This window comes from Xiphophorus couchianus, chromosome 13 (genome assembly GCF_001444195.1).
Source record: "Xiphophorus couchianus chromosome 13, X_couchianus-1.0, whole genome shotgun sequence".
Classification (NCBI taxonomy): Eukaryota; Metazoa; Chordata; class Actinopteri; order Cyprinodontiformes; family Poeciliidae; genus Xiphophorus; species Xiphophorus couchianus.
In genome coordinates, this window is record NC_040240.1 from 1,232,993 (window position 1) to 1,247,811 (window position 14,819).

The 14,819-nt window shown below is 39.1% G+C and overlaps 1 protein-coding gene across 1 annotated transcript in view; it reads left to right on the top strand.

Annotated features, from left to right (window-relative positions):
- mipol1 (mirror-image polydactyly 1) overlaps positions 1-14,819 on the top strand; it is a 55,866-nt gene that overhangs the window by 6,090 nt on the left and 34,957 nt on the right. Inside the window, exons 2-5 of the mRNA XM_028036797.1 lie at positions 2,091-2,182; positions 13,009-13,084; positions 13,899-13,939; positions 14,014-14,308. Of these exons, the coding sequence (XP_027892598.1) occupies positions 2,173-2,182; positions 13,009-13,084; positions 13,899-13,939; positions 14,014-14,308 (422 nt within the window). The 5' untranslated portion in view covers positions 2,091-2,172. The remainder of the gene's footprint in view (positions 1-2,090; positions 2,183-13,008; positions 13,085-13,898; positions 13,940-14,013; positions 14,309-14,819) is intronic.

Genomic DNA, 14,819 nt, shown 5'->3' on the forward strand with positions numbered 1-14,819 from the left:
TATTCTGATCCTCGAGACCATCTACTGTAGTTCAAAATGTTGAAAAGGTTTAGAAAACACTGGTCTACATAGCCAGACCAGCTAGGGTGCTCATGCAGAACACTCGCACCGCTGAAACAACCAACACATGGGCATCAGAAGTGGATAACTGATAAATCAGGTGTTCTCCAGGGAGTTAGTCACTTACCCAGAACAAAAGACAGTAGGATGCAGTATGGGAAAGACTAGAGGGCGTAACCAGTGATGGAATGGATTGCGACAGTTCATGTGTGCCCTTTCATAGAAACGGTATTTCCTAAACCCTACGGTCTCTCATAGCAGGACAACGCTGCCTGCAGCAAACTAAAAATGCTTCAGGAGTGTTTAAGGAAGCTCATCAAAGAGCTTGAGATTTTGATGTAAAATCCAAATTCCCCAGTTCCCAATCCAAACCAATATCTCTGGGATGTTCCGGACAAACAAGTCTGATCTGTGGAGAGTTCAACTCACACTTGCTGTTAATATCTTGGTGTCAGATCCCACAGTACAGAGCTCTTTGGGCAACAAATGGTTGACCAATACATCAATAGGGTCCCTTCATCAGAAGATGATGTGGAACAGTTGTAGAGGGAATGCCACAGCTTTCCAGTAAGCCTCGTGAAGAAGCTGTTTAGAAACCATGACATTGTCATGTTTTACTCAAACCAGTCTTTGTGTTTTGGGCAGAAAAAACTCCAGGCAAACCTTCACCAATTTGTCAAGCAAGATGAGAAATGTGTCTGAACACGACACCTGAGTCACATGGCTCTGATCCAATGAGCTCATTAATATTTAACCTGAAAGTGGAGGGGGATGGGCTCTCAGCCAATCCCAGCCCAGCTTCCTACTGTGTGACCTGGAAGTGGTATTTTGTGATGTTTTGTTTGTGTGTGTGTGGGGAGAGGGAAGGGGTTGCCATGGAGAAGTCTGTTTCATGTAATGGCGTCTAGCAGTTACAGCAGCAGATCTGTGGATGTTCAGGTTGCTTTGCAGAAAGCCAAGAAGAAGATCTGTGATCTGCAGCAGCAGCTGGAGTAAGAACAAAACCCTGTCTGGTGTGTTCTCTGCGGTTCATCTGTTGGCAGCAAACGCAGAATAATATACTGCTGGTGACCGAAAACTGAAGGATGACAGGAAGTCATCACTGATGATGTTTAGACATCAGTAATGTAATGGCCAAGAACTTCAGCATGTTGGTTGTTTTAATATGTAACAAAGCAATTATGCATTATGCCATGCTTAATGTGACTGTAGAAAAGTGTTATTGCTCCAGCATCTCAAACATCTTTAACTCAGAGTCTCGGTATGATGCAAGTTTGAAGCCTGACTTTTTCAAATCCTGGCAGGCTTAATCAGTCAGTTCCTGCTTTAACATCATCCACAAGGTCATCACACAAATTAAAGTGTGATCAAATTTGCTGCTACAACACATAAACCATTTACATACATGACTGAAGACTGAAGTGTTTTAGATTTGTTTAGTTCTGGAAAACCTGGCCTGGACTGAGGTCCATATGCTAACATAATACTAAGTTACTGAGATACACAGTCAACATCCAGGAAGTATCTGGATCCATGTGACTTAATGTCATGTGATCACGTGTATGGCATAGCTGGGGACCAGCGTAGTGAACTGATTCATCCGGCAGTGTGACCAGTCTTACTGGAACGTGAACTGGTACGACCTGTCTGTGTTTGTTCCACACTGGGCCCAGTCTCTATGCTGGGTTGCTTTAAGGAGACAGGAAGTCCAAATTTTTTCTCATATTGCTTTGCTGCCTTTCAGTCTGTGTGCCAAACATGAGAATATTGTGAGTAGTTTGATGTAGTTGGAGGAGGTGATAGAGGTCGGAGTGGACCATCAAGCAGTCAGGTGCTTTGAACTTCTGATTGGACCATTTCTGAAGTCATAGCTGTTGAATTATTTTTACCTACTGGTACGTTTGATGTCTCTATAGTTTTTTACAAACGAACATGTGACATGTTTTGTTCTGTTTTAAAATTTATGTCACGCGCAAGTGTTGGAATTGTGATTGACTGTGAATCTAATGTGTTTTTTGTTTGTTTTTCAGAGAAAAGAGTTTGGAGGATCCAAACGTCATCAGTTCTCCATCATGGACCTCCAAGAAGGAACTCAGGGACTCGCTGGTGGATATGTACAGAGGTAAATTCCCACGTTTTCTCACTGTAACTCATCACGTCTGTAATGCAGTAGTTTGTCCATGTAGGGGCGCTGTGCTCCTTCAAACAAGCTGACACCGTAGGTGATCTGCTGTGACTGGAACTGGGCTTTCCTCTTTTGAAATAGTTTAGTTTGAAATTTCACTCCGAACTGTTGATGTTTCACATTTTGTCAACCTGGAATCTGTTTTAATGGAACGTTCCATGATTTAGTGTACAGTAATATTTAAAATCTATTTAATTATAATAATCCAAAAATTCTTTTCAGCCTCTTTGTATCTGAAACCCCATAAATCAAATTGTTCAGAGTGGCCTAGGAGTCATTTCTGGCCCTTTCAATGGTTTTTGTTAATCCGAAATGCGACCGAATGATGCCGATGGAAATCTTTTAATGTTTTCGAGGAATTTATTTTTTTATTTCAGAAGGAAAATATTTGGAAAGATCAGCCATGAGTTTTCCTTTAATTTTCATTTCATTGTAAAAAGAACCACAAACATTCACCAGCTTTTACTCAAAATGCAGTTTGGTGCAGCATTTTATTATATGTGACTTTATACAGCAAGTATATTTGATTGGATCATATCCAGTTGAGCCATCAGCATTTATTGCTGACCAAACTAGAAAAGAGTCGACCCCTAAAAACCAACTTCTAGGAAACTATAAGCCTTTTTTAATAAGGCATAAAAGCAAGATCCCTTTTCCAGATAATGCAGTTACTTTGTTTCATTTAAATATTGCATGTTTTTTTTAGATGTTAAATTTATCTGAATTTATACTTATTAATTGACGATTTGGTCCACATGACAAAAATCTCGATACCACTGACTTTATAAAATCTATTGGTAGCCTTTAGAGGTCACCTAATCTGTAAACTATGTAAATAAAGTTGTTGTGTTTCTGGCCTCAAAGGTTTGTTAGAGAACATCAGGCAGTAAGCAGCGCCATGGAGACCAAGCAGGCCAACAACACACCACGGAGGAAGTGGAGAAGTTTAAAGTAAAGTTAGAATGTAGAGCAACAGGAACTGCCTGTGCTAACTCTGGATGAGCTGTAGAAAGGTGGTGAAAACTGGAAAAAAGTCTAGAAAAAAGTCCAGATTCATACTTTTTGGATTTTACAGCAGCGATGTGGAGAAAGGTCATTTTAGTGTGACGTAAAACTAACCCCACACAGCGACCCTGAACACACCACTCCTACAGTGACACCTAGTGATGGCAGAAACATTCTTGGTGGAGGACAGGAGCTTATGGAAGTTGAGGGAAAAAGAAATTCAGTTAATTTCTTTTTCTCTTGCAAACACAACTTCCATTTGCTCAGATAATTTGAAATCATAATATAGGTAATTATTTCCAGTCTGGTCAGAAGCAGGGCTACATGATATCAGGAAAAATAAAGCCAAAATAAAGTCAACTTTCCAATCAAAAATGGGCCAGAATTCTAGTTTCTAGATGTGCAAAAGCTCTAATCAGCCTGTAGCTGGACCTGCAGCGAAGGTTTTGACTCACAGCAGATGAGTGGAAATGCACATCACACTTTTCAAATTATTATTATTTTTTTTTTTACATTGGTTTGTTAAGTTTCTCTCAGGTTTCTGTGGACGTTGCTTCTCAGTAAATGATCTCGGTTATCAAGCATGCTGCTGAGGTTGAGTTCCTGCTACTGGAACTCCTGCTGCTCCTGCTGGCAACACAGTAGAACTGCAACTGCTTCTCAGGACTTGTCATAGCTGGAGTAAACCGACTGTGGGATGAATTCTGTGAGGTTGAACACGGCTGATTTTTGCATGGCATTAGGTAGTTATTATCAGTATGAAATTTGTAATTGCAACTTTATAACCCGGTCCAGGAACATGACGTCTGTAGGTTAGATGGAGCATTAGTAAAGTAATGGTGCCTTGTTTATGTGAGGCAGGCAGAGCCAAGGTCGTTTACATTTGTGGAAAAATGGAAGCACTTATTCTGAGTTTGACTATTAATACAATAATTAGCAAGCATTTCTGGGTGTTCAGAAATGCCTTTATGTATTATAAGGTTTAAGCTGAAACATAGCTTTAAACCTTTAAAATACATAACAAACATGGATTAAGTTCATTGTCTGTTTGCTCCTTTTAATGAATGTGCTGGTTCAGCTTTAGTCTCGATTAAAATGTCATTTTCTTTAGATGCTTCAGCACCAGCTATGTAAACAATATTCAACATGTTTCTGTCTAGAAAAATCACCAAAATTGGACGTTTGCATAAGCCTGATTATGAAAATAAGCGGAACCTAAATGGAACCCAGGTTTAGTATGTAACTTGGTTTTAATGTCACTACAATCAAGAGAAGCAATTTATGTTTAACTTTTATTCAATAGTGAAGAAAGAATTTTTCACATTTTCAAATAATAGTTACAGTTTATTATGTTTTAGAGCTTTGAAAAGATGCTTGAAAAGAACTGACTGGAGATTTTCAGTTAATTAATAAAAATCAGCAGATATTGTATACAAGTTATGCAATAACACAAACCACGTGAAGAGGGTCAAGGTTGTCATTTAGGAATTTTTCAAGAAGTTTGCATTGCTAGTTGAGAATTAAAAAAAAGTTGTTGTCACTTTGAAGTTGTTTGATTTGTAGACGGTCTGGTGTACAAGTTGTCCCTGAATGCACCTTAAAGGCTGAGCTGTTGGGCTATCCCGTCTCCTCAGAGGGAATCCTGCAGACATGTCTGCTGCTGTGCTGTCGGGTTTTAAAGCTGCACAGCAGACCACAGATCCCCACTCAGTTCTGCACATAAACATTCTGCAGATGTTCAGGTATAAAACAAGGCTTTATCTGTTTGGCACACACGTGTGCTGATCCAACCGGGCTCTACCCTATATTTTAATTAACACCAATCTATTAAAAACCTTTTTGTTCTTTTTCTCTTGCAAGCACAACTTCCATTTGCTCAGATAATTTGAAATCATAATATAGGTAATTATTTCCAGTCTGGTCAGAATATCAGAAAAATGTAAAGAGCTGAACTGTGTTTTTATCTTTCTGCTTTGAATTTGTCCTTCTGCAACCTAGTTTAGCTTTTCTTTTTTTTGTACAGTAGATATTTTAACATCCAATAGTTCAATAACTTTTTCATTATTGACAAAATTCCAAGTCAACTTTGTTTGTACAGCAGATTTTAGCAGCAAACCAGTTCATAGTGCTGTACATGATGAAAATATAACATAATGAACAATCAAAAAAAACATTTCATCATATTTGAAAAGAAGAGGCAATGGAAGGTTGGAATCCAGGCTGAAATATATTTTTTCAGTTCTTCTTGATCAAAGAAACTCTAAACAAATGGATTTTTAGTCTAGATTTAAAGGTACTTAGTGTTCCAGCTGTTTTGCAGTTTTCTGAAAGTTTGTTCCAGATTTGTGGTGCATAGAAGCTGAATGCTGCTTCTCCATGTTTGGTTTTGGACACAGAGCAGAACCAGAAGACCTGAGAGGTTCTGGAAGGTTGATAAAACAACAGCAAACTAACAACAATATTTGAAAGTCTATTCGCTCAGTGGTCTCGGTCTTCCTGGTTTTAGTCAGAACACCAGCAGCAGCGTTCTGATTGATTTATTTTTGTTTAGGCAGACCTGTAAAGACACTGTTGCAGTCAGTAATCAATGTGACTAAAGATAAACACATGGATGAGTTTATCTAGATCACGCTGTGACATTAGTCCTTTAATCCTACAAATGTTCTTCAGTGGTTTGAATGCCGACTTTGTGACTGTCTTTATGTGTCTCTGAAGGTTCAGGATGTAGTCAATCAATACACCCAGACTTCAGCATGATCTCTAGTTTCTAGCTGTAATAACTGAAGCTGTCCGTTGACTCTAGATTATTCCTCTTTAGGTCCAAAGATAACTTAATTTTTGTTTCTGTTCAGCTGAAAAATTCAGTTTGGATTGATTTGTAATGTAGAGCTGTGTGTCATATGCGTAGTTATGGTAACTAATCTTATTTCCTGTTATAATCTCAGACGGTAGGAGCTTATAGATATTAAATAGGAGGAGTCTTAGATTTGAACCTTGGGTACCCCATTTGTGACTTCTGTCTGCTGTGATGAAAAGTTATCTATTGAAACAAAGAAATATCTGTCCTTTAGGTTAGACTTGAGTTGGTCCGTTACTGTACCAAAGAGACCAGCCCAGCTCTCCAATCACAAATAAAATCAAAGTGCAGTGAGTCGAAATAGGACATTCTGCATGGAGGACAATGAAGTCTTGGTTATTGGATGGATCTATTGCCTCAGTCTGATATTGATCCAAGAAGACCAAATGTTACCAGATCCAATGCCCATACTGGATCAGGTTGATCCCAACTCTAATTAAAAGGACATGTTCAAGTCAAAGATAATGACAAAAGTTTTAAAAAGGCATATTAGTATGATCCAGAGGCTCGACAAATAGTTCCTACAGTGTTCAGAAACCAAAAATAAAGTCTAATAATCCGAAACAAACCAGGTGCCAGCTTTAAAAGTGTGGGACGTTTGAGCTGGGCTCTATCAAAGGTTCTTTTTCCAGAAGGCACACAAACATGTGAACACGCACACACATGTGAACACGCACACACACACACCCGCACACATGCACAGTGTGTTTAAGAGCTTTAATTTATTGACCAAAGCAGACTGAAGAGTGAATAAGAGGAGAGAGAGAGGAGACGATTGTATGAACAGTCTTTAATCTGCTAAGTGGGTGGTCTACAAATACAAACACACACACACACACGCATGCCCACACACGCACACCCCCACACAAGTTCGTATTTCTACCCATATTAGGACTTTGTATTGGCTTCCATTTATTTTACTAACTGCATTGATGTCTAACCCAAACACCTCCCCTGACCCTCCCCATTAGTTTGTTTGTAATCTTAACCAAAACTTTAATCCACAGCACACCTGTAAACCTAACCGCTAACTCTAAAGTGTCCACATGCACACGCACACAATCCCTAATGCCAAAACAGCATTTCCCTTCATGGGGACCAAGAAAATGTCGCCACAAGGAGCAGTGGCCCCACAACCCCACATTGTAGACAGAAATAGATCCCCACAAGGACATAAGAACCTGGTATGCACGCACCCCCCCCCCCCCCCCCCCCCTCCCCCCCCCCACACACACACACACACACATCCATACGCGCACATGCACGCATACAAGCAATCTCTGCCATGCTTTTTCAGAACAGTGCATTGACTTCAATTCATTGAGAAGTACTGAAAGTTGAACCCTTCACCCATTCTACCCAGCACTGCCCTTCACACCTTCACCCTTCTATCTAACCAGAACCTCTGCCTCATCAGAACCAGACTTCTGTGTCCTTGAGGATGACTGGTGACGACAAAAGTCTTTTCAGACCAGAAGGTTCGAAGGAATCTCTTTGTCATAAGAACAAAGAAGCCGCGTTTTCTACAGTTATATCTAATGTTATAGCAGCTGGACAAAGAGTAGACTATAGAGGAGATGGAGGGTAACTCCACCATCTGCATGCATTTTTGTTTTTGGTGAAAACCGTATGAGGAAACATAACAAACTGAACTACGTGATCTCTGCTTGTATTGCATTATTTTCACTGCTTTAACGCTGTTCAGCAGGTAGCTGATTATATAACGGTTACTAACCTGACAGTTATATCTAATTCAAGTATTTGTTTCAAACATTTCATGTTGTGTAAAACTGATTTGGAAATGTTTCCTTTGGCAAAATTAATTTATCAGCGATGGGATTTATTTTTGCTAATTTTCTTATTTCATTTTTTAAGGAACCAGAACCTGTTGTCTGTATGATTTTCGCCTTCCAAAAAGAACCCGTGATAGGCGAAATCTGTGAAGTAGTTGCCTTTATTTTTTTACAATTATTATACAGCCTAATTAAATACTCTACATTGAAACCAAAGAACAAAACGTGTTTTCAGGCCCAAGCATTTTTTGAAACAAATAGAACACTTTCTTACAATTAACTACAGTAAAATAATAATTGTAATCATCAATACGAAGTACAGTGGGACAAACTGTGACTCGATTATTTCACTGTTCTTCTGACTGTGACGCTGTGGCCTGACTCCGCTCTCTAGTGTCTTTTTCTTCTGAAGCCTGCGGTGCAGCTGTGTGTTTTTTCAAGAGAAGAACATAGTTATCGGTAGTTGTTGTTGTCGTTCTTTTTTTCTTCTGGGCAAAAATATTTGCCAAAATTTGCCAAGCTGTATATTTAAATACTGTAACGTTATTGGCACACAGATAGAGAAGAAGCGCGGAGTCTGTTTAGCCAATCAGGACGCAGAACACAATGCACTGTGTAGAAAAACTGCACAAAAAACTCTACAAAGCAGCGAGGCTGTGAAAGGAGAACAACGTTATAGCGAGGGTTCACTGTACATCATTTTCACCAATATTCCTCATGATGCCGTCGATTTTGCAGAGAGTATTTAACCTCTCTTGCAGTTAAACATCCCCCGCACCATGATGCTGCCGCCCCCATACTTCACAGTAGGGACTGTGTGACTTCTGAAATGTTTTAGGTAACCCTGAGCTGAAACAGGAAGTGCTGGTTCTGCTATGATGTCAGACTGTGAGAACGAGGATTCTGCAAATCTGATCATCAGTGATAAATCATCAAAACATCAGAAGAAGGGTTTTGATTCCTGTAATACCCATGAAGATGTATACATAAAATTTTTTTTTAGAAGGGGATAAATTGAACAAAACGTCAATTAAAAACAGCCATGATTTTAGTTCTTTGTAAATCGATACCCCGTTTATGTTTTATGATCTTTTGACAGATCCACGTCTGATTTCCTGTCAGAAACCAACTTTTTTGGTTGCATAACAGTATAGTAATAGTATAATTTTAATACTTCAACAAGTATGAATATTTCAGCCTGTAACAATATGTTGAGGTTGAGCTATTTAGTTTAATTTGAAGTGATTCTTTGATTGTTTAACCTTTTATTAAAGGTCATTTGTGGATGAGAATCCATCTTCTTCTATGAAACATTGTTGAATCTGAAGCGCAAACAAACATTCTCACTGAAGAATTTCCTTCGTTTCTGACCTTCTCGAAATGCATCACAGTTTTAGCTTTTTCCACTCACAGGCGGATGGTGCATTTGTGGAGTCTTATTGTTTTTAATATGCATTGACATTGGAAAAATAAACTGTCAATTTCAGCGTTTTCTGTAAAAATCTTTATCAGGGGGCTGAAGTTGTTTAAACGTGAAGTGAACAGAAGAGGTTCCACAAAGTCATTTATTGTAAATATGACTTATTTTTATAATGTCATAAAGATTCATCTTTAAGTAAAAAGAGCAAAAAGCTCAGACCGAGGAAGAAATGGTAGCATATACATTTCATGATGCAGGATCATAACCAGAGTGCAAGCACAGCTTTGTGTGCGTGGGGGTGTGTGTATGTGGGTGTGTGTTTTAATATGCATTAGAGGCTTTGGCTTACTGACTATTTTATATTTATTTATCATGTTTCTCTTTTTAAACAGTAGTGAACTTTTTCTGTTGTATGTGAGCTGATACAACATAAGTTCTTTCTGCATAATCTTTGAAGTTGTGCTGAATGAAAAAGTAATTCTTGAATCAGAGAAGAAACAAGAGACAAAACTAGATTAGCTCAATTAATGAACACTGCTTAAAACTCAGAGATGATCAGATGTTTGTAACTATTGACCAAAGAATTGATCAAGTCAAGTTATTTGAGTAGCTCATTTTAGCAACCATTCAGTTCAAAGTGCTTTACACCATAAACATGATACAGCAACCACTTAGGAAACAGCAGTAAACATTGCATTTAGTCAAATACCATCATCAATAACTATTAATAACTATCAATGTTCTAGTTATTAAGAATCAAAAGCAGCTCTAAACAGGTGGCCCTGATTAAAGGAACTCAGTGTTTTTGCTGTTTTGAGGAAGTTTGTTATAGATCTGTGGTGCATAGAAGCTGAATGCTGCTTCTTCATGTTTGGTTCTGGTTCTGGATGCAGAGCAGAACCAGAAGACCTGAGAGGTTCTTGAAGGTTGATACAACAACAGCAGATCTTTAATGTTTTCTGGTGCTAAACCGTTCAGCGATTTATAAACTAACATCAGTATTTTAAAGTCTGTTCTCTCAGCGGAAGGACTTTAGAACTGGGTGATGTTCTCCATCTTCCTGGTTTCAATCAGAACGTTCTCGATCAGCTGCAGCTGTCTAATTTTTTTATTTAATTTAATTTTAGTCAGACTTGTGACTACACCGTTGCAGTAATAAGTGCGACTAAAGAAAAAACACATGATCAGCTGCTTGTATTCCTTATTTTGGGATATTAAAGTTCAACGTAGAACCTACTTAAAGGGCTGGACCTAGCCCTGCCTTCAAGGCGCAGCTCCTCCTCACAGTTGCAGTTCTCAGGTTTCCAAGGTTCTGCCACAGAGCAGCCCCCCCCGACCCTCTCACTCCGCTCCTTCAGGCTAGCCAAGTAACATAGTTACTTCATTGTGCTATAAAATGACACTCTGTGCCTGGAAAATACATAATACTGCCTCTTTAAAGTGTGAATAAGTGTAAGTGCTAAAATGTGGATCAGGAATGTATATTTGAAGCTGGAATCCAACCATGACTGAAGTTCCAAGAATTATGCAGCTGCTAACAAACCAGCAGGAGATTGATTGGTTTGTAGAACCTCATGCATTCAGTGGAGAAACATTTAAACGGTTGTATGTAACTGAAAATATATAACTGCTTGGTCTCAGAAACCTATCTATGGAAAGTGAAGCCTACTGGCTGCGTTGTTTGGTTGTCAGAATAGCAGGACCAACCTCGGGTCTGAAGCTGTGGTATTCATGACGGGATCCATGTTGTGAATCATACTTACTGTATGTTCTCTCTTCAGCATACGTGTATGTGGTGCAAGGGGAGTGGAGGGGGTGGCAGTGGAGGGAGGGGTGAGGATCCTGTGTGTGTCGTCTCTATCCTTGGCTTAATGTCCATATCTAAATTCATGTGCGGCGTGGTGGCAGTGTGGTGACGGCGGGCCGGATCACAGGCGGATTGTGTTGGATTTGACTTGAAGCCTCTTTAATCATCGTAACACCATCATTAATATTCATGCAGTCAGCTGGAACACCCGGCACTCACAGCTCCAAACTTTCAGAACAAAATGTATTAAATACAGCTTAAAAAATTAATGGACTTTAGTTGATATTCCATAAAAATAAAGGGCGGAGGCAGGGGAACGCACAGCCCCCCTTGTCTTCCCCCTTCTCCTCTGATTGGTTTATGCAGATTGCCTCTCTGATTGGCCTTTGTGTTTTCCCTTTTTTTCTGCAGATTTTTTGAACTTGGACGAGACTTCAAAGCGATTGCGAGGCATGAACGGTCATTTAGAAGGATTTAAGCACATTATCACATCTGTAATTGTACATGAATAATAAGGAGAACTGCAGCGATCAATTAGCTCTGAGTCCACAAAAAGATCAGAAGCATGGGGAGGCAGAGGATGGCAGGAAATTAGAAAAGTTTCAAAGTGAAGAAGAAAAGGCGTCTTTTTAACTGCAATTCGGCTGCTGCTCAGCCGGAGCCGCAGCTTTTGGGATTGTTGTGGTAAACCTGAGTGATTCACACAGAACAGTTGTCAGTCATATTCTCACGGTGTGCCCACTTCTTTAAAAACAAACAATGTGTATGAGGTATACTCTGAAAATTTCATACATTTTCTGACATGTTTTTCACCTGAAAATTTAGGAATAAAAAGTCAAATATAATCTGCGAGCGGTACTGTTTAATATCAGCCAGTTATTATTGTTTCTAGAAAGATAATTATCAGAATTTTGTGACCGATTGACGATTTCTGGCTTTAGAAACGCTGTGATGGTGTTGTCAGGACTGACTCGGAGCCTGATATAATGAATAAGAAGAGAAGTGGAAATATTATTTTTCTAGTCTTCCAGTCGATCGCGCTGCTGAGTTTGTGAAAAGAGTCCCTGTAAAAGCAGAGTTCTTCTGTTATTTTGAGCACAGTGATGAAGATGATCCAGTTTAGCATCTGTGTTCCAAGTGTGGATAGATTATAAAAACAGCGTCTGGATCTGTAGCTCATTACTTTAACTCTGAGATTATCATAAGACGATTCCAAACCAGGCATTAGAGACTCGATTCGATTCTGATTTTTAGGGCCACCATTTAATTTAGAAACGATTTTCAGCTCAGAAACTATTTCCTCTATTATTCAAAAGGACATCTAGACATTCTCTTTAAATGAAGTTACTGACAAGAGAAAAGACGATGTAAGAAGAATATTTATTTAAAGCATTTCTCTATGTTTTGAGCAGTCAGTATCTTACCTGCTCTAGATAATTGTCTTAGTTGAACTTCATGTTAGTTTTCCAACCAACAGTGTTAAAACCAGCTCTAAAACAGTCTGGCTAACAGTGGCTACCTGATATGAAACCTGTACTGCAGGACATAATGCCCCTCAAATCTGTTGTTTTAATGAAAAAACACAGACCTGAAAAGTTAGTAAAACAGTGTTTTCTTGAACTGATATGTTCATGAACTGAAGCCTGGTACAGCTTAGCTGTTAGCTTTAGCCTCCAGGAAAATTGGCTCAAATACATAAAGAGAAATATTAGACTTTTTTTATTTTTTTTATTTTACTTCAGGTAAAAAAAAAAAAATCATCATAACATCTAATCTGAAGTGATATTTTAAACTGCAGATTTTAGTAGATGGGCAGTTTGTCAGTTTTTCTTTAACCTGTGAGTTTTTTCTTGTTTTTTTTGTTTTGTTTGTTTTTTTTAGTTAATCCCAAAGTAAACGAGGAGCTGCGGCAACATCTGCCTTTACCTTCCAGACATCACCTTAGCAACACAAACAGGTGGTGCACCACACTCACAATATGCAGTCATGGCCAAAAGTTTTTTAAAAAATGAAACACATTTTGTTCGTCACACACGTTCCTGTTTAAGTATTGTCTTATCGGTTTGTTCATACAAAACTTTAGCAATAAACTTCAGAGATTTTTAGTTGAGAAATTCATCAACTTCATTGAAAGTGTCTGTATTGACAGCATTGACTTCACAGGATATCAGTTTCTGGGTCAAAGTCTCTCTGATGGTGTACAAGTCTTGCTTTGAGACACTTCTGAGTGACTCTGCACACATTTTTCCTCATCCTGGATTTTGGGGGTCAAATGTCGAAGCTGGAGAATTTTAACCCAGCTCTTTATTTACGGCAGTTCTTTCAGGCAAAGTATTGAATGATCCCCATACCTGAATAATCTCTGGTAGCTTCACTGTCAACATCATATTGCAATGGTAAAGGGAACGCGACTAGATCGCACTTATCTCCTTGGAGGTACACATTCATTGATGTTTATTGTATTTCTAAGCAAATATTCTCATCTGATTCCATGTCAGATTTATTCTGTATAAACTGCCAGCATAAGAACTGAAGCAGTAAAGTTTGTAGGTAACAGATTTCTGTCAGTCTCAGAACCTTTGGGCGCCGCTGTAGGTGCTGCAAGATTTTTGCAGATAAATCTCTGACTTACTGAAGACTATAAGAATTCTAGTCTGATTGATTTTTGGTCTTGGTTGACAGTAAACATCTGATGCGTTTCCTCACTGAGAAGACATGCTGCATCTGTAGGTGTTTAAGAATCATGAGTCCCTGTTCTCCATGGTTTACAGGTCAGGAAGCAGCCTGAGCCTGGACCGCAGCTCACCTCAGGGTAAGTCTGTGTGAAGTGTTTTTTTTCTTTTTCTTTTTCTGTTTTACCGACTTGTTCTTGTGTCTGCCTTTCAGCCCCTTCCTGCCTTCCAGAGTTACCAGTCTGCTGCTGCTCTCCTGGCCCTGACCGGTCCCCTGCCTGGAGGACTGCCTCTCCTGTGTCGCCTCCGTCCATCAGGAGCGCCTCAGCTGCACTGTCTTCAAGCTTACCAGGAGGCAGAGGAGAGATGGAGATGGAGGTGGACATCCTGCAGAGCGGTGATCCTTTTCCTTGGGCAGAGAACTCAGAGAACTGTTTAGATGAAGAAGCAGCATTAAGAGGTCCAAAGAGTCCAGTCTTGGAAAGAAACCTGGAGCCTCCTGGAAACAGGTGAGAGGCTAGTTAGTGTCTGCTACTACTAGTGCTGTAATACTACAGCACTACCATCACTTTTTGTACTGGAGTGATGGTTACACTAAAACAAAAGTTAAGCTAGAAAATGTATCATAACTTCCATTTTGGTTTTTGTTGTGTGCATTATGTTGACCCTTCTGGGCCACCATAAATCTCTGTTGATTGTAGAATTATCCAGATCAGGACTGATCAGCGTAAGTATTTTTCATTATTATTTAGCATTATAATATTTATTTATATTTTAAATTAGAAATGCACTTAATAAGTAAGGTTGTGATTCTGTGTTTGGTGAACTAGCCCTTTAGCTCTTTGTGGATATGAAGGCCAAATCACTCCACTAACATTTTATTTGTATATTTTCTACCACTCTATCAGCATTTGTTTTTTCTGCCATTAGCATGAAATGCTGCTGAACAAACAGCTTAACAAAAGTCGGCCTCTTTTTACATTGTTTGTGCTCCATCTTCTGCTTTGCTTTTGTATTGCC